The sequence below is a fragment of the Triticum aestivum genome, chromosome 7A (assembly GCF_018294505.1).
Source record: "Triticum aestivum cultivar Chinese Spring chromosome 7A, IWGSC CS RefSeq v2.1, whole genome shotgun sequence".
NCBI classification, from domain to species: domain Eukaryota; kingdom Viridiplantae; phylum Streptophyta; class Magnoliopsida; order Poales; family Poaceae; genus Triticum; species Triticum aestivum.
The window spans coordinates 717600376-717620860 of NC_057812.1; the positions used below are offsets into that span (position 1 = coordinate 717600376).

Consider the following 20485-nt stretch of genomic DNA (forward strand, 5'->3'; position numbering starts at 1 on the left):
GAGAGCGGTACTATGCTGAGGAAGATATGTGAACCAGACACAAGGGAGAAGCTTCAGGAATTTTGACAGGGCTTGGAAACATAGTTTTTAACACTATTTTTTACTGTCAAGGAAACTAAAAAACATGGTTGATTGAGTGTGCCGGAAGCTTTTTTTTTAACCCACAGTTTGATGCATGTGTACAGAAAATACACTATAACACGATATACTTTTCATGAAACAGCTTGTTGGATTTCAATTGAGTTGTTGGCACCTTACTGAACATGGACATTTAACAGCAAAGAACTTTTGTGCTGAAGCTCGTATATTCCCCTCCAAAGCAAAACATCTAACAGACGATTTGTACAGAAAGGTGCAAACTACCCCTGCACATAGCTTCAGATAACAATTCCATAAACAAGCAGTTAGTGCCTAACGATAACTTGATCTTTTTCGTGTCAGGGCAATAGTAGCAAGTGATGACAGCATGTTCTCTGATCTTTGCAAGAGGAGACTAAGAAAGAGCACGATAAATATGATGAGATTTAGGACGATCACTTCTTCTTAGATTTCTTTGGCGGGGTTTTGGCAAGTGCTTCACCCTCCTCATCAGATGAGCCCTCGATGGATTCATCAGGGACATCGTTCGGAGCGTTGTGCTTGGTAATGTACTCCTTGAGTATCACCATGCTCCTCTCCCTCATTTGCCGCCAGCTGCTCCGACAGGGTACCGGACTCGGAGCTGACTGTGAACGATTCCCCAGCGAGAACCAGGGTGGCTCTCGCTCTTGGATTAAGACTTGCCGCAGCATTCATCTGGTCCGTCATCCACAGCTGAACCTGACAAGAAAATTCAAAGCTCAAATGACGAAACCAATGGGAAATCAACAAATTCATATGTATAGCCCACTCAACAATATGAATCGTAGCAAAACTCTTCAGCGGTACAAAACAAAATGCTAATGCTATGCTAGTGGCAGCTCTGAAAACAAACCAGCCCTGTTGGCAAGGCAACCTAAGATAGATTCAGACTGAAGCAGATAACAGGAGCGAAATACTGATGTCGAACTGAGGCAGTTCTGAAACTAATCGGCTCTGCATCAGCAGAAGATCGCCGCACCCTTGTGGCGAATCAATCTAAGACGAATTCAGGCTGAAACAAACCACCGGAGTGGACTACTAACAGGGATTGTAATCCAGGTGTTGATACTGTAACAACTGCGGCCGGCTCCCAACACGACACACTGCAGACTGCACCCAAATCCTTTGTTCATAGCTCAGATACGCTTGCGTCCAGAAGCGGGCTCATGTTTAATGGATTTTGCTGTTCTTCAGACTAATTTACATGGACCGAACGGACACAGCCCCCATCAGACAGACCCTACGGGTGCAGCGATGCCGCAAGCAACGGACACAGGGGGGGTAGAAAGTAGGAGAGGTTGAGTGAGACCTTATCAACGGGGGACGGCGGTGCGGCGTGCGCGTCTTGACCGGAGAGAGAGGGCGTGCGGCGGCGTGCGTTTCGACGGCCGGCGGCTGTCTTGCCGGGCGTTAGGTTAGCACCACTGTAGAGGTAAGGAAGAGGAAAGCAGCCAGCCTGGGCCGCGCCTGACGTGGGCTGGAAAGCGAAGTGGGCCTGACATAATCTTTGTGGACTCCTAAAGATGGTGAGATGTCCTTTTTTTTTCAATGGAAGCTTTTATTGATTATTATCGGTTCTCTTGCCAGCTCTGTCAGAGACGCATACAGCCATCGCAAATGACGACATCAGCAGAGACAAACCTAGTAAACTAAATCGTTGCAATAGATAACAATGAAAGAAGCAAAACAATCCTAACGCCGCTAGTAGGCTTAAGATGCCATGTTGCCAAGACTAAACTGCCATTCCTGTTGAGATAACAGCTCTCTTTTTTCTTTGCAAGGAGAGATAATGGTTCTCTAACAACAAGCTATAAGAACGTGCATGGTATCGTCACCAACACGTGGTCGTCATGTTGCTGAACAGTAGGCCAAGCATGGAGCAAAGTGTGTGCCTAAATATGGAGTATGGATCACCCATGTGAAATATTCCCTTTTATCAAAAACAACATCATAATGCCCAACACAAATGCTTTGGCTAAAACCAAATATTGCAAAATATTTAATAAACCTCTCACTCAGTTGCTAAACATATTCACAACACGGCAATGAAGGGCTAAGTTTGATGCCACTTAAACGATATGCCACATGGCTCCATCGAATCAAAGCGTCATTAAAAACATGACATGTTGATTTCATGGTGAATACATAAGCTACAATTAGAGCTCTCCCATGCCAATACCTTTCACCATTTTTGGTCCAACTTTCATCTAAAAGTGTCCAAATTGTCCTACAGATGAATATTCCATGATCACATAAGAAATATGTTAGTGGAGGCTAGCTATTTAGATATAGAAGATATGTCATTAAATGTTGACCATTTAAAACCCGATATAAGGCAATACTTGGCTCTTTGCTCCAGAACCAAAATAGATGAAGTTTCTTAACCCTCGTAGTGTCGTATAAACATAGATATTTGCTACCTTAGCAAAGTATATACTTTTCACACCAATATTCTCCTTGAATCTCACTTCAGGCACATCTCTATTGTTATCTATTCAGATACTCAGCTTCATAGATTTGAAGCTTCTTGATACGTTGGGGGCTATGAGAGTCGTTGAGTCTTGTAGAGGTGTGTGTTGCTTGTTGAGAAATCTGTGTCCATTTATAGAAAAACAACAATCCCCAACGAGGACACATGCCAAGAGCACTGGTTAGAAATTGTTGGTGATATGCCGCATTGTATCATGTAATGGATATTGGCAATTCGAGTTTTTTTAAATGGGACCGAGTTCTACCCATATATGGTATTCCCTCCTATCCATATTAATTAATTGGAGCTGATTTAGTGCAATGGATCGGCGGGGGGGGGGGGGGGAGTAGAATAGTTTCTACACAAGACACACATCTATATAGTTGTAATGGGTCGACCAGTTTTCCGGTGTTGATAAGGTTCTAGAAGCTATTCGCTGGTTTTTCTTTTTCTTTCATTGTGTGTTTTCTGTACCAGATTTAGTAGTTTCTCTTGATTTTTTCTTGGTTATTCCTTATCCTATTATTTCTTTATCTTGCTTTCTCCTTTTCTAAATTTTCATTCATGAACATTAATTATAATTTGTTAATATTTTTCAAAAAGGTGTAAATCTAAAAATACACGAACATTTTCCAATTCAATAATAATTTCAAATACATGGATTTTTATAGTTCACGAACATTTTAAAAGTTGGTGATTTTGTTAATTCTAAATTTGTTAACATTTTATAAAATCCATAAATGATTTTAAATATTTAGGTTTAAAATTTTGCAACATTTTTTAAACATTTGTGAACATCTTTCGATGCAATGAACCTTTTCAAATAAAAACAGTAGACGATTTTTTATAGTTAGGAGTGCAATGAGTAGAATAAAGCTAAATTGATGAGTGGATAAAGGAGCCAAGCTGAGTGAATGAGAGATTCATGGTCTGGTCCATGGGAGATGATTTGGAGCCTCTTGGCGGGTTGCTGGTTGTGGGGTGGCTAAGGGCCTTGCCTATAAGGATGCATGTCCTTGGTTGAGACTTGTAGGCCATACTATAGAAAACCAACGACCCAGTGAAAGAACATGCCAGCAACACTTGTTAGATGTAGACCCCAACTTTTGAAAGGCTCAAGACTAGCAATATGCCCCATCATATATTATGTAATGGAATCTTGGTAAAGGTAGTTTAAAAAGAGGGCAGTGTGTTCTACCCATATAACTTAGAATACTTCATTTACAAAACACACACCTATATAGTCATAATGGGTCAGCCAATTTTACTGGTTTTGAGAAGGTATTGGTTGGTTTATTTTTTATTTTCTTTATATTTATGTATTTTTCTACCAATTTTAATACATATTTATCTTTTTATCATATCAAGTTTTTCTTCCCTTATTTTTATGGTTTCCACATTTTAATTCACAAACATTATATATATTTATATTATTTAAAAAAGGAGAACATTTTTTAAATCCATGAATAGTTTTTAAATTCTCTGATATTCTTAAAGTTCACAAACATTTGTAAAGTTTGTAAAAAATAAAATTTTAAAATACATTTCCAAATTAGTGAGAATTTTTTAAATCGATGATTTATTTTAAATTTGAGAACATTTTTTAAAAAACTCATGGATTGTTAATATGCAATATTTTAAAATTTTGTGAAATATTTTTACTTAATGAATGCTTCAAATAAAAAAAAGGATAGTAGGTTTTTTACGAGTGAGCAGTGGAGCCGGTGAGAGAGAGAAAAAAGCTAAACGAATGAGCAGAGCAGGGAGCCAAACTGAGAGAACGAGAGCTACAGGGTCGTTGAGGGCGCCGTATAAGTATGTGTTTCGCATGTTGAGAGTTTTGGTCGCACTGTAGAAACCTAACGACCCCAGTGAGGACACACGACAATAGCACTGGTTATATGTACTCCCAGACTTTGTATAAGCTGAAGTGGCTACGGATATGTTGCATCGTATGATGTAATGAAACCTTTATAATTCCAGTTTAAAAAAGAGTGGACCGGGGTCTACCCGTATTATGATATTATAATGGTTTCTATACAAAACGCACACCTATATAGCCTTACTGGGTCGAGTGGTTTTCCTGGTTTTGAGAAGCTTCTAGAAGGCATTGGTTTACTGTTTTGTTTTTTGTTTTTGTATTTTCTCTACGGTTTTCTTATTTTCCTTTTATTTTTCCTCTTTTCTTGGTTGTTTTTATTTTCAGTTTTTTCACATATTAATTCATGACATTGATTAAAAACAGTGATTTTTATCAAATTCATGAACATTTTATTAATCTCATAGATATTTTTAAGTTATTAATCATTTTCAAAGTCTGGGAACATTTCCTAATTTTGAAACTTTTCTTAAAATCCACTAACATTTTCTGAAATCCAGAAATAATTTCTAAATCCATGATTTTTTTTTTAAAAACAAATCATGATTTATAAATTTGTGATATGTTTTTAAGCCTATGACCATCTTTTTATTTAATGGGCTTTTTCAAATAAAATATGATGGCTGGTTTTACTGAGCTAGTAAATGATTGAAAACTCAAAAGGCCGTGATTTACCCTCATGAGGCCGACCAGAAATTAAGAGCGCTCTTATTTCCACTCAACGAGAATAAGAGTCTTGGATTCCAAAATTCCTGCAACATACTCCCTCCGTCATAGTTTAGAAGGCACAATTAAATTTGCGTGCGTTTCCACAATAGACAAGGTTTAAGGCGCATTGCATTTATTTCTAATAGCTAATTAGTACTCCGATATACTATTTCTACTAGTAGAATGCCCGTGCGTTGCCACGGGCTTTTGAAATAGTCACAGATAGAGACAATATACCGCGGTCACAATTGCATAATAATTGAAATCCACTTAACTTGTAATGTAAAGTGATAACAAAATAGCACATTAACAATGTATACATATAAAGTGATGATCCAACTAAAAATATGTTACAGTTGTTTTATTTTGTAAAAAGAAAACCATTTTTCATATTATTACAAAAAATATGTTGCATTTCTTTCGGAGCAAACAACCAACTATAATGTTCATATATAAATAATATGTCATCTGAAATTTCTTAAATCATTTTAATATATTTATATATTCTTTTGGTAATTTTTAATTCTTTTTTATAGGCTAAGGAAAATTGTCCGACAAAACTTAAAAACATGCAAGCAATCCAACATAAACCAAGTATATTCGATTTCTTTTCTCAATTTGATTTTTTTGTGATACTCTGAATATATGTAATAAGTATAAAAAACATTTATTCATATGATCCAATTTATATACTTTAGTGTATTTTTCCTTCGAAGAGCAAACGTCAAAGGCCCAAATTGGCTAACCAGCACGGCCAACCAGCACCCAACCTAGCAGTATTACTCCAAGTCATAAAGAAAGAACAGTATTACTCAAAATCCCGAAAAAAACAGTATTACTAAAAAAAAACCAACCAGCACCAGTCTCCCTCACTCTCTCCATTCCCGTAGAGTGCTTAGATCTCACCCACTCCACTCCCTCCGCTCTCCCCCCACAGCCGGCGACTTCATCTCCCACCGCCGCCCCCTCTCATCCCTTCCCCTCCACTCATCCGAAGTCGATCAGGTGCGCGCACAACCGGCTCCCTCGTTTCCCACGGCGGCGGCGGCGAGGTGCATGAACGCGGCGTGCGGCGCGCCCGCCCCGACGGCGGCGGGGGTGGGCGAGTGGAGAAGGACTGGCCGCTGCGATCCGGCGGCTTTGCCGTGCTCTGCGACAAGTGCGGGTACGCCTCCCCCTTCCTGCTACCACCTCCCTCCCCCCCCCCCCCCCCCCCCCCCTCCCTCACTCCGCGCTTCCTCTGCGGGTGGGTGCGGGCTCTGTTCCGAATGGACTGGCTGGCTCGCTAGCTCGTCGGCTGGACGAATCGATTCGTCTCGATGCTCTGCCTACCTTTGCCCCCTGCCTTTTCCTCTCGAGGAGAAGATGTTTTGTTCCTTGTTGTGGTTGGGCAATCTGTGGATTACCTTTTTGTCTTGCGCGTGTAGCAGTTTTTCAGAAAAGTGGAGTTGACTCGGCTGTAGCTAGCGTGGATACCTACCAGCGACATATAGAACAGATAATAAGCACTACTTGGTTGTGTGGAGCTCATGTCGAATTCAGATTTCTGTAATCGTTCAGTTACTTAGGGCCGACCCAAAATTGCTTGCAGCAGCTTTGCTAGGGCCGACCCAAAATTCAGATTTTCTACTGAGTGGTTAGATCTTCCTAGCTAGGGATGAATGAGCTCTGGCATGGTACTCCTACCAAGAATGGAGGAATACAGACGTCTAGCTCTATGCATGAACATTCGAGAGCATTACCGAGAGAAACATACATACAAAGGCTTAAGCAAGAGTATACTTTATAATTGACGCACTGCTTTGTCAAATACCCTGCTTCTTTCATGATTTAGACAATTGTATTGTATCTGACAAGATTTTGAAATAACTCATACAAAATGAGATGGTGCCCTGCCCCATTGACATAGTTAATAACGCTATTGACGATCACCTAGCCAAGAGGCTCACCGAACTGTGTGGTTCTGAGAACAAATTAGTTGTGGGAAGTTCTGAATATAAAAGAATAATTGAAATGAACCTGGTTAGTATACTTTGTAAGCTTTCTTGTTGCTTCTGTCTGGGTGAACAGTACTGACCACCACCTGCTTTTTTAGGGAATAGCCTGTCTTTATGTTGATGTTCCGGATTGTGAGATCATAATTTGGAGTCAGATGAATCCCGTGCGTACTTTACTTGGTTTCCCGACAGGAGACATGACTATTGTGCTGCTATATGAAGCACCCGTTGGCATTGCAATTTTCTCTTTTGATGGGGACTACCTCAATGATCCAGCAAAGGTTCTTATTTTTTCCTTGCTGATGCTCCTTAAGATTTGGCTGTCATCAATGACAAACTCAAGATCATCTAATCGATTACTCTGCTTTTTCTACATGACTTTTGGTAATGCTTGCCACCGCTTGCTAGTAATGCTCCCATTTTTTAATCATTGATCCTGCCTCCTTTCATGATTTAGACAATTGTGTTATACCAAATTTCCGTTCGATTTTCTCATGTTCTGCTCACTCTAAGGAAGGTGGGTAGATGATTGTCAAACTTCTGGGCTGTTATGGAGGATCCTACAGGTGGACGGCTGGGCGACGTGCTGATTCTCGGTGGAAGGGAGCGAGGAGGCGGAGAGTTCGATCAGAGAAAGCAATTGTGCAATCTCTTTCTCCAGGTAAGTGATACCCTGACAACAGTTTGATACTATTGTTGTATTTGATTCCTTTCGCTTCAGTTACAAGCTATAACTATCCTGCAAGATGGTGGGACGAATCAGAAGTCCACCAACCGCTTGCACGTGTCATGCGTGTTTGTCGGAACAGATTTGCAGCTACCCCTATCCTCTCCATATCAGGTTCTCCCTACAACCTCTTCTTCATGGAGTACGTTTGATTCTGCCATCGCAATACATTTTCTGCCAGTCCACTTCTTAAATCTAGAGATTTAAAAAATGTTGTACCTAGAACAACATCAGTTGTCTGGCTTGGAAATTTCATGTATTGGTCGATGCAAAGCTTAAATATAGATGTTGTGCTCCAGATACTAAAGCTTTATATGATCTGGCTGTTCTACTGACATTTTTCTCTTAAATTGTACTCATTACTTCAGAGAAAGATGGATGGTCGTATGTACACCAATCTGGATCAACAGAGCTTACTACGTTGCATTAACCATACCTTTGTGGTCGTCAACTGAAATGGATTATTTTTTTCAAGTATTATTTCATGGATTACTGTTTGCTATTCCATTACTTGGTGGTATGATCTGTATTCCCTTTTTAAATGCATTGTATAATTATGTGTTCTCTATTATCCTTGACAATAGAACAATAATTGATTTGAATTCTTTCCACCGGTCTGTGTCAAAGCTCCCGACACAGCATCTATTGATGACACCACACACCACTTGAGGATGCTTCGTTTTCTCACTCAAGCACAACGTGAGCATGCCTTCACTCTTTGATGACTTTTTTAATATGCACCGGAGGCGGAGAATAAATTTGATACACCAAGTATTTTTGGTGATTCGAGAGTGTCAACTATACTTCAGGAAGAACATTTAGTGATTTCCAAAATGTACATAAGCATGTGCAGAATATCATGTAATGCAGCATGCTCATTTTAGTTTTTTGTATTGCAAGTAATATGTTAGGGTCGTGTATATAAATGTGCTCTAGGTTGTAACAACTCACAATTTTTTGATGACTTAAATTTATTCTCATGCATCTGAATCACCATTTGATTCACTAATAATGCACACATGGCGCTTCCACTTTAGTACATTATTTGCTATCACATGTATATAATATAGTTGTCCTTTTTTTTCTTGCAACTTATTTTCTTAAAATTCCCGCTGCAACGCGCGGGGTATCTTCTAGTTTTGTTATATTCAGGGCTGTACCAACTTCTAGAAAATTTTAACCTTTATTTATGTTTTTTTTCACTTAAAGCAAATGCTCCTCTTTATCCAGGTTAACGACTATTGTTAAGGAAGCTCATCGCTTGCATCAAATCGAATTGCGTGAAAAGGAACATTTGAAGTTCTTGCGCCTTCTTCTTAAGGATTTTATGATTAAATATGGCATTGACACTGAGAATTGGATTCTGATCCAATTTGCAACAGCTCTGAAGATTATTGTTTTATGCCCCTGGAGCATCAGGTATGTCTGCATGCTTAATTCACTCATTTTTTTGTGCAGTAGGAGTAGTTGCTAGAAATTTACTGAATTTTGTTTCCAGTAGATGCACTGAATTTCAAAGAAAGAGTACTCTAGGAGTACATGGAGTTGATGCACTGAATTTAGTTTGCAGTAGATGCGCTGAAATTTACTGAATTTTGTTTGCAGTAGGAGTATTTGCAGTTCTGAACTGCTAGGAGTACTTGTAGAAGCACTTTGCTGGTGCACCATGCATATAACTTGAGCAAAGTGTCCTCTGAATTTATATGCACCTAGCACTTCTGTTCATGCCCTCATCTGTTCATGGCCCAGGAGTAAAAGAAAAGGAACACACATAAATAAGCTACTTCTATACCATTAATCCAGTGGGGTATATCATTGTTGCTTTGACCATCTGTACCATCAATTATCGAAGAACCAATGGCCACATTTCATTTTGATTAACAGTGACTAATTTAACTTGAGATGCAAATAACCAATTGGTGTAACTGGAGTTCTAATACCAAAGATACTCATCGGTCACAAAAATGACATAGTAAACAAAAATAAATAACATTGACTGTTCCTGATTTGTGGCCACATCATAAATATTTCTCTAATGTAGAACACTCTAGTGGAGTCTAGTTTTACAAGAACGGAGTGATCAAGGCAGTGTGTAATATTTGTGCAGGAAAACAAAGCCGGGTTTAGATGTAGTAGATGATTGATTACAAAACAACAAAAGAATAATATACATAAGCAAACCAGCAAAACGAAAAATAATGTCACATACAACAAAATTTGGCAACTTGCAAAGTCACAAATCCGAGGCAATATTATTAATACTTGCCTTGTAGTATAAACATAATAAAGTTCAATTGCAAACATCGAAAGATAGAGATATGTACAAAGGCACCAAAGAGCACCAAATTACCTGTAGCATAAGAGTAAATCCTCTCACATATTTAAGAGCGGACTTCAGGCTGTAAGGACTTCCTTATAGACGATGTTCTTCATCGAGGTCTGTAAGGACAAGGCAGGTCGTTTTCGCTTCTTAGATTTACCGCTTTGCTTCTTGGCATTCTCCTTCTCCTTCTCAATGAGGATCTTTATATTTCTCTTTGCGGTGGCTCGAGACAATGCGACATAGAGTTGACCATGAGAGAACACCGGATTAGGTAGGTACACGCCAACAATCGGAATCGTCTGGCCTTGAGCCTTGTTAATCGTCATAGCAAAGCTAAGCCTTACAGGAAATTGCTTCCTCTTGAACTTGAACGGAAACATGTCGTTGTCAGACGGGCATATGGGTATTCGAGGAAGGAATACCCTCCTACCTGCGTGTTGTCCGATCACGATTTCTGCGTCGATGGCGTTCCTCTCGAAACCTCGCACCACAAGCCTCGTCCCGTTACACAGACCATTAGCCGGATCAATATTCCTTAGAAGTATGACAGGGCAGTTGAGCTTCAGTTTGAGTGCATGCGGAGGCAGACCGTTGGGAGTCAATCCATTTAGGAACTCGGGAGCATAGTAGCCATACGGGTCGTCTTCTGCACTGTCAAAGCTATGGTAGATTACTTCTTCTCCCCGAAAACGCTCTACCATGCTTATGTTTATCTTGTCGACGTTGTCGTTCATGGTGGAGAGGATTGCGCGTGAAGTCATGTAATTCGGATCGGACATGTTGTCATCTAGTCTCGGAAACACATGGTCAATCAGCTTCTCCAGGTCGTCACCCTCGCCTGTAGACGGCACACAAATATCTTCAGGGAGTCGTATGTTTCCTTGATCATCAACTTCCTCGGTGCCATTGCCCACCCTTAGCAAGTAATCCGCAAACCAGGTGTCATTATGAGCCCTCATGTTGGTGACGAGCCTTAGCTGGCGCATACCCTTCCAGAGGTGTGAACTTCGGAGGGTTGCATCGATTATCTGACCCCGGGACCCCCTCCTGACGACCGGAAGCACCTGCCTAAAGTCCCCGCCAAACACAACAGTTTTTCCTCCAAAGGGTCGGTTCCGTCTTCCCATGATGTCGCGCATGCTGTTGTCCAGTGCCTCAACTGCCTGTCGCTTAGTCATGGTGGCCTCGTCCCATAGTATCAATGAGGCCATCCTCAGTAGCTTGGAGGTACCACTCTGCTTCGTGAAGGTGCATGAGGCGCCATCGTCGCAGTTCAATGGGATCTTGAACCTCGAGTGGGCAGTCCTGCCTCCAGGCATGATAGAAGCGGCGACGCCTGACGTCGCGGTAGCGATAGCGATGTTTCCCTCGCTTCGAACCTTGGCAAGCAGCGCCCTGTACAGGAAGGTCTTCCCTGTACCTCCCGGGCCATCAACAAAGAACACACCCCCATCACCGCGTTCAACCGAAGCTAGTATCTCGTCGTATGCAACCCTCTGCTCAGGGTTTAGCGACGAAGCCAATTTAGTGTCGTTGATGTCAAAATCGATGTTAGATTCCTCGATCACTTCTCTGGCCTCGCCCTCTGTTGGGTCGAACGCATCCTCAATGCATGGAAGAGCGAAATCAGCTATGTCTTTGCCCATGGACTGCAACATACCCCTAATGTCAAGCAACACCATCTGTTCCACCTCAATCGGGCACGTGTGTGATCGCCGATAGTCATCAGACATAGGCTCGAAGTGCCTATCCCATAAACCACGCACGTCGCCTGGCTCACAGTGCACCAAAATTGTTGCGAAGAGCCTCCTGAGTGAACATGGCATCGCCCACTGCTCTGCCTCGGTAAGACAGTCGTCGAGCGTGTTATCTGCCTCGATGAGTCCCAACCTTTCGGCAGCCTCTCTAAAGCTCCCGCATAGCCTACCATCCACGGTGAGCAGGTCCTCATAGGATGTCTTGCCAGCAACATGGTTTAGCAGCACACGCAGATAGTATCGCTCCCCCTCGGCTGGATTGGCAGACACAATTCGACCTATCTGAAAACGCTCCACCCGCTCTTTCCAATACTTCTTACCCTTCTGCCATGTGAACCTTCCAGGAAAATCCTTGTACAATATATTCCTAGCCCACGGGTGGTTTTGGTTAGCTTTGAAATACTCTGTCAACATGGATTTGGAAGCATTCTCAGAGGCGACTACTTCGGTCAAGTGAGCTTGCTCATTGAATGCCACCCTGTGCATATTCGGGAGATGAAGAGGCAACTGTAGGACAAGCGGGTCATTGGCACACAAGGGGAAGCCAAATATCCTCCACATCGCCTCTGGAGGAGTAACCCACCTCGCGTCTACGTATCTTTTGATCTCATCAATGTTACCATCGGCGTCGGGCTGGTCGATGCTGAAAGAAGCCCTATCATGGCCCTTGTATATGTACTTGTAAAGGTATTTGACGGCCTTTATGCTGGAGCAAACCTCAACGTTGATGTGGCAATTGAACATCGGCAGAAGGTAAGGGTTATACGGCACAACCCATCTGTTGTCCAACAATTTACCCCGGACCTTAGCCTGCCGACCATTATCTCGACGACGATAAACTAGGTATGAGTCCTTGCCTTGTGCCGTGTTTTCATTGAACGGCCGCGGGTATCTGCACTTGCACTCGTTCTGTTGCATGCACACATTTTTGGGGTTGAGAGCACCGCATGGTCCGTGCATCATATGTTTCACCACCAAGGCGTGGAGTTCAGGATACTTCTGCTTGTCTGGGAGCTCAGCAGAAATGAGTCGATCGTACTGCTCCGGAACGACAAGCTTATAGGCAGAATCCATGATCAACAAAAAGTGTGCGTGGGGGAGGCCCCTCTTCTGGAACTCGACTACATATACATGTGCGACAACAACACCCAGGATATTCTTCTTGAACAACAACTCTTTCATAGCCTCTAGCTTGCCATGGAACACACGAGCCACAAGATCAGGTCGGTCTTGCGCTGTCTGACCAGGAAATAACTCATTCGTTATCTCTTCCCAGTTAGGGTTGCAGGTCATGGTTAAGAAGATGTCAGGCTTCCCGTAGGTATGGACAATTGCCATGGCATCCATATGCCTCCGCTTCATGTCGCGGTCGCCACCTGGGTACGTTCCAGGGAGCACTATCCTTACTCCAACAGCGCTTGCCCGGGTCTCCCCAGATGTAATTGCATCAACAACTCCTTTATACAGGTCAGCACGGATCTTTGTCTGGTTCTTCCTGTACCATTTCAACCTACAACTCTCAATCTTGATGTACATGTCCACCCCCCATTGTTGGAGCAATCGTGCTCCACAGAGTATGGGATTGAATATCCCAGGTCGTGTCTGGAGCATGTAACAGTAGTAGTCTCTCACCGAGACGCATAACCTGCTATTCCCCTCTGCACATGGATGAGTAACGCGGACATTATGATTCATATGAGAAGTATACAATTCATCTAAACGACAGAATACACATAAGGCTTACCTGCATCATCCTCATCATCATCATCATCACGTCTACCTCTTGGTTGTTGCACAACCGGCCAAGGGACGTCACGTTTAGGTAGTTTCGGGTGCCAACCGAGCTCCCCCCTTGGGTAGAAGAGTGGGTAAGAGAGTGGGTCATATGAGCCAGCCGTCACATGTATACTGTGCCTCTGGTTGTCATTCCCGCAAAGTGTAATCCTACGATCAAACCTCTTCGCTAGGTCAGTGCCCTCCACCCAAATTGCAGCGACCTCAGATGACAGAGGTCTATTATACTTCCGTTGGTCTAGTCTCTGGTCAGTGTTGAGGTCTATCCTGTAATCGTCGAGGTTGTCCCTATGCGCACCCAAACTCCTGAACTGCTGGGAGTATGGGTTTTCCTTGAGTATGTCCACTAACTTTCTGACGACATCCTGGTCTAATTGCTCGGTGGCAGCCTTGCCATGGGTTAGGCCTGGGTCGTCGTCGTAGAAGTACAACTGTAGATGCTCTGTACGGGACGTTGGCCCGAAGGAATGAACGTTGTGGTAGATGGTGCCATGCGCCCGGAACGTGTACACCCCAGACTTCATGTTTGTGTAGCTTTCATCGAGGCGTGACGCCGAGGGTTGTGAAGGAGAAGTGGCCGTTGAAGAACCGTATGTTCTCCCGAAAATGCCTTGAGTCCGCATCCATGCTAGACCAAAGCCTCATTAGCTCCGGGATGGGCTCCGGTTGCTTCAGCTCGATCTGCCCACTGCGACAGCAGAATCCCGGGGCCTCAGACACAAACTTCTTGGCCTTGCAGTGATCGCAGTTCGCGGCGTGCTTCAAGATGTGTGTGGTCTGGGAGGTTTGAGTAGACATAGTCCAACGGATCATGGTCGACATAGGTATTGTGACTTGAGTCTTCCAATTCGTCGTGCTCCATGTCATCAGCATCTGAGCCTGCAAACAATGTTTATAATTAGTGTGATATTCCCAACGGGTGGATGTTGCTCAAGTCGGTGTACATACCTTCACCAGCAAACAGGTAATACTCATCGTCAAAGAGGTTGTCAGGGTTGACATTATCATTCATGAGACGACTAAGGTAAGCGTCCATGTCGTCTGCTCAGGTGCGAAACCAGTAAATGAGGGTTCAGTCTCAAGGGATGCAAGGAGAGTAAGGATGGGAGTGTTACCTTCACTTCTGATTGTGTACTCCGGCGTGCTAGATGAGGTTGAGGCACCGTGTGCTTCAACTACGGTAGATTGTCCAGTTGAGCTCATTTCCGGTATGGAGATGGACCTGACGGTTGGGGTCTTCACCCTACCTGCAAAGCTTTCATTACGACGATCTAGCAGAGCATTCCTCTCACCACGTGGCACCTTCGTAGATGATTTCCGCTTGCCAATTTTCTCCTGACGCTTCTTTGCCGCCATACTTCCCTTGCAAGATCGCTCTCTCGTCCTAGGCTGAGCTCTGGACTCATGCCTCTGCTGGTATGCTCCATTATCCGCTATTGTTAGCGGATCACTGGTTTGATGGTCGGCACTTGTTAGGTGCTCATTGATTTTGCTGAGGTTGCCATCTACAACACCATCACCTAAGGTTCTGCTTAGATAGGCACCTGCAACATTTTTGAATCATTATAAATATCTGATGAATGATTACAAAATGAAAGATGACCGTTGATGGGATAACTACCATCGGTTTCGATGTTGCGAATGTATGTGGGGGCTGCCTTGATGGTAGGAGCACGATCCTCGCGCATGATGCCTATTCATTGAGATGGTAAGAGACGGTACAACTGAAAATTTGTGTAGAAGAGTGACAGTACCCAATTCTTACCATCGGTACCGACAGGGTACGTCGGCATACTCATTGCAGGGCCCCCATCTAGACACACAGATGTGGACCGAAAGTCAGGTGCTGCGTGAGAGTCAGACATTGTGCTAGTTAGATCTGGACGCGGCAATGCGATCGATTCAGCACACAGAGTGTTTTTCTTTGCAGCATACTTTGCCTTTCTCTGAGCACTCGACTCGCCCTTCTCATCAGAAGTCATGCTTTCTCGGTGTTGCATGCGCCATTCTCTTTGATTTTGATTTTTTTGTTGAAGATCGATCGTTCCGTTATCCAAATTCTTCCGATAATCTGCTCGCCTCTGCGCGTTTTCCTGCTCCCTTTGCCCATCCCTTAACCTTAAGTTACGCTTGCGTTCTTTATCATTTTGACGCCTAGCTTGTTTTTTATCATGAATGACACCAGATGCAGTTGAAGGAGGCAATGGGGCATCATCATATGACCATGATGTATAGCTAGACGTTGTTGGGTTGGCTGGTTAAACAATAGTGTGAAAACATAATCAGACCATCATTGTTCAACAAGAATTCATGTAGTACACAAACGCTTACTTTATATAGCTGCACGGGCTGGTTAAACAATGATTTATAGCTGGACGTAGTTGGGTTGGCTGGTTGAAGCTAGTTCTTTATCTAACGTTTATTTTTTATATAATTCCTCCGTGCCCATACATAAAGTGTAAATATGGACTCAAAAGTCGTATGTCTGACCTATATCGATTTCAAAAGTTTTTTTACTTGAACCAGAATGATGAGGAATTGTATATAGTACACGGTGGTCAACTATTGGTCAATTATTTTATTCAATATTCTTGATCAATTATTCATGGGGTTGAATTGCATGGAAACATATGTCGCATACATTCTTAGCTATGAAAGTATACACGATCAACGTATTGCTGAAACATAAAACATTCTTACCTGATTTCGTAAGGGCAGGCACATTTTCGTCTTGTTGCTTGCTGGCTGCCTCCTCTTTTTTCTTTCGATAAGCAGCTCGCCTCCGAGCCTTTATTTGCTCTTTTTTCTCGTCAAGGTCCACTGAGGTTGGTTGACGCCCATTAGTGATATCACCGAGAGGTAACAGGGGAACATTTTGCATATCTGCACGGAGGGTTTAGGGTCTTCATTGTTCAACAAGAATTCATGTAGTAGACAAACGCTTACTTTATATAGCTGCACGGGCTGGTTAAACAATGATGTATAGCTGGACGTAGTTGGGTTGGCTGGTTGAAGCTAGTTCTTTATCTAACGTTTATTATTTAAATAATCCCTTCGTGCCCATACATAAAGTGTAAATATGGACTCAAAAGTCGTATGTCTGACCTATATCGACTTTCCGTTTTTCTTTTCATTTGAACATAAATGATGAGGAATTGTATGTAGAACACAGTGGTCAACTATTGGTCAATTATTTTATTCACTATTCTTGGTCAATTATTCATGGGGTTGAATTGCATGGAAACATGTGTCACCTACATTCTTAACTAAGAAAGTATATACGGTCATCGTATTGCTGAAACATAAAACATCCTTACCTGATATCGTAAGGGCAGCCAGATTTTCATCTTGTTGCTTGCTGGCTGCCTCCTCTTTTTTCTTTCGATAAGCAGCTCGCCTCCGAGCCTTTATTTGCTCTTTTTTCTCGTCAAGGTCCACCGAGGTTGGTTGACACCCATTAGTGATATCATCGAGAGGTAACAGGGGTACATTTTGCATATCTGCATGTACATTGATACTAACCTTATATTCTGGAATAGAGGGAGTATATATACTATCCTTGCAGTGCCGACACATAAATCATTCTTACCTGATATCGTAAGGGAAGACAAATTTCCATCTTGTTGCTTGACGGTTGCCTCCTCTTTCTTCTTTCGATAAGCAGCTCGCCTCCGAGCATTTATTTGCTCTTTTTTCTCGTCAAGGTCCACCGAGGTAGGTTGACACCCATTAGCGATATCACCGAGAGGGGACAGGGTAACATTTTGCACATCTGCTTGTACATTGATGGTACCCTCATCATTTTTCGTCGGATATTAACATTATATTGTGGAATGGAGGGAGTATATATACTATTATCGCAGTGCCGACACATAAAACATTCTTACCTGATATCATAAGGGCAGACAGATTTTCATCTTGTTGCTTGACGGTAGCCTCCTCTTTCTTCTTTCGATAAGCAGCTCGCCTCCGAGCTTTTATCAGCTCTCTTTTTTCGTCAAGGTCCATAGAGGATGGTTGATAAGCATTAGTGATATCACTGAGAGGATGGCGTGGAACATTCTGCGACCTCTTTTCCTCGTTATCACGTTGCATGCCAGCTAGTTCTTTTGTCAGATTACTGAGAGCCGGCAACGAATCTACAGTATATAGGAATGAGATTGGGTGGTTGTGTGCATCATGTAAACATAACAAAATATTGGCTCGAAATAAGGCAAAGTTGTAGGCACATGGTGTTAACCTTTCAGCAACATAATACTTACCCGTAATCAGATGGGAAGGTTGATGAACATATGTCCTTTCACAATCGGTCTGTTCAAGTATCATCCATCCCGAGGGAGTAATATGGACTCCTACAAGTCACACGCTTGATCCATTAGAAATCGGTTGTGCCCAAGTCTGTTAGGTACGATTTATCACATAAAAAGCATAAAAGTAAGCTCTGTATATACGCACAGCCTTAATACCTGGACTAATTGGGTAAATCTTGTGAACATCGTCGGCTACATGTATACCCCCTTTGTTAGAGTCGTCAACATTTGTCCCCTCCATCGGGCCTGCAACATCTCCTGTGATGGTGTTTGACATGTATAACAAAATATGTAGCTGAACATATACATGGAGGTACATATATACCTGGTGTATCATATGTGCTATCACCATCGGTCTGTTCAAGTATCATCCATTCGGAGGGAGTAATATGGACTCCTACAAGTCACACGCTACATTAGATAAGGTTGTGCCCAAGTCTGTTAGGTATGATTTATCACATAAAAAGGATAAAATTAAGCTCTGCATATTTGCACAGCCTTATACCTGGACTACGTGGGTAAATTCTGTCAACATCGTCGGCTACGGGTATACTCCCTTCGTTGGAGGCGTCAACATTTGTCCCCTCCATCGGGCCTGCAAAACATTCAGTCTCCTGGGATGGTGTTTGACTTGTGTGGCACAATTTATAGGTGAACATATACCTGGAGGTACATGTGATGAGGTCGTCTGTTTCGTTGGCTTGCTGTGTGGAGTCCCCATATGGAACTATTAAAAAAAAGACATGTCCAACAGACTCAGGTATCCCGCAAATACTTGTAAACTGATTTTGCAAGTAGATCACGTGAAATACCAACAGTACTAAAGGCCTGTTTCCATTGTACAGATTTATGAGTTTTCCTATACATATCGAAATAGAAAGACATGTCCAACAGACTTTGCTACCTTTCAATTTTTTGTAAACTGACTATGTTGGTTACATGTTAAAAATTCAAGATGTTAAGATGAACTGTTCATATGATTGCAGCCAGATGAAGGCCATCGAAGATCACAAGGGCAGCTTGCTATTGTACAGGAATTCAACACATAAGGGCAGCTTGTTACATTTACAGAAACTCATGATGTTGGCAATGGTAAGGGGGCGAAATCATGAAGGCACGGTTGGGTTGCAAGGTGCTCAAACTCTCATATTGCGATTTGCCTACAACTTTGTTTGTAGGTTTGTTTGTTTGGTTGTTTGTAGTTTGTTTCTGTGACCTGTACTAAAGCAAATAGCAGCTATTTGCAGTCCGACATACATGTGCATATACAAAACTCAGAGAAGTCATGGTAAAAACTTGCTGTTAAGCGACGATATGGGTGTCATAAAGAACTTGGAATTGGTGGGTGAGCATGGAAATCTAAGCTAGTCTAGGTTTGGCTCTGCAGTGTGGTATTGGGGGACTGTTTGAATTAGACTTCAGATTTTAGCACCGCTTTCCTCAGTGTTTCAGGGTAAACATGCCATATGTTGAGCATCAAATATCTTGCGCATGTGGGTTGATTTGGTTCGATCTAGTCCGGCCTGATTGGTTGAGACCAAGGCTTATTCGACTGGTTTGAAGCAGTCCAGAGCGGAACATATGCATGATTTTTTGAATTTATTTGGTGGTTTGACCAGTTGAACTTCCTGTTTTTAATGATTAGAATCATTCACTGAACTTGACTACAGCTATTCCCTTACCATATGATGGTTACGCTTATCAGTTTGGTACTTTTGTGGACCGGATGAGGCCCTGATTATGATTTTAGACTAACTGACGGTTGTATATGTTTCTTGTGCCCAAACTGCTTTTTTGGATAGCAAAGAATTTTTAGCCCCAGTTATCACACCATTTGAAGCTGTATTAGCTTTTAGCAGGTACGTGCCATTATTGAACACGAGTCCATCAGGATCGCCCTGATTTGTACACGAAGACCTTACAAACAAAACCTGAGTTCATACATGGGGTTGAAATCGTACAGCATACCTGGGGTTGAAACCACCCTGCGTCTGCAGCGGCGCCGATGGGAGCTCCTACGTATGTGGCAGCGATCCAGAAACGTGGATGCGAGATTCGTCTCGCCGATGCGAGATCCGTCTGGTCTTCTCGAGGGGTTCCGCTGTGGCGGCGCTGTGGCGGCGCTGTCGAGATCGCAGCTGCGCAGATCGCACAACGGCGGCGATCCAGATGGAATCAGGTGGCGAGATCCGGCGGGGTCTGGGGATCGGCGGCAGGGCGATCCCGGTGGACTCAGGCGGCGTTGTTTCTTTGGGCTACGTGCGTGGGTGGGGTTGGGTGGGTGTGGGGGTGAGGGGATGAAAAAAAAACCAGACAAAAAAAAACCAGACGAAAGTGGTGGGACGAAAAAAAACCGTGGACGCAATCCTACCAACTCAGACATTAGGAGTAGAGATTAGG

General features: G+C 42.8%; 1 protein-coding gene and 2 long non-coding RNA genes across 24 annotated transcripts; 1 reads left to right on the forward strand and 2 right to left on the reverse strand.

The window, feature by feature from the left end:
• Positions 1-286: 286 nt before the first annotated feature.
• Positions 287-1574, reverse strand: LOC123147014 (uncharacterized). The gene is made up of 2 exons (XR_006473021.1): positions 1430-1574; positions 287-819 (listed from the first exon to the last, which is right to left on the reverse strand). It is a non-coding gene; the product is annotated as an uncharacterized lncRNA (long non-coding RNA).
• Positions 1575-6032: 4458 nt separating this feature from the next.
• LOC123149648 (uncharacterized) lies at positions 6033-19437 on the forward strand. Of its 18 annotated transcripts, none has more exons than XR_006474785.1 (6): positions 6033-6342; positions 7035-7199; positions 7273-8418; positions 8529-8600; positions 9132-9320; positions 19072-19437. It is a non-coding gene; the product is annotated as an uncharacterized lncRNA (long non-coding RNA). The 18 variants fall into 18 exon arrangements; XR_006474795.1 differs by lacking the exon at positions 7035-7199 and having other exon boundaries at positions 6034-6342; positions 7273-7455; positions 7692-8418; XR_006474794.1 differs by lacking the exon at positions 6033-6342 and having other exon boundaries at positions 6380-7199; positions 7273-7455; positions 7692-8418.
• LOC123149647 (uncharacterized) lies at positions 14446-18826 on the reverse strand. 5 transcript variants are annotated; one of them, XM_044569345.1, is made up of 13 exons: positions 18749-18821; positions 18591-18680; positions 18411-18482; positions 18038-18127; positions 17663-17914; positions 17365-17550; positions 17093-17275; positions 16476-16658; positions 15541-16029; positions 15397-15468; positions 14891-15319; positions 14724-14816; positions 14446-14654 (listed from the first exon to the last, which is right to left on the reverse strand). In XM_044569345.1, exons 1-13 carry the CDS (start codon positions 18804-18806, stop codon positions 14488-14490), a joined length of 2364 nt encoding a protein of 787 aa, XP_044425280.1. In that variant the 5' UTR covers positions 18807-18821; the 3' UTR covers positions 14446-14487. The 5 variants fall into 5 exon arrangements, with proteins under 5 accessions (XP_044425280.1, XP_044425282.1, XP_044425278.1 ...); XM_044569347.1 differs by having other exon boundaries at positions 18038-18331; positions 18749-18774; XM_044569343.1 differs by having other exon boundaries at positions 18591-18826.
• Positions 19438-20485: the final 1048 nt, after the last annotated feature.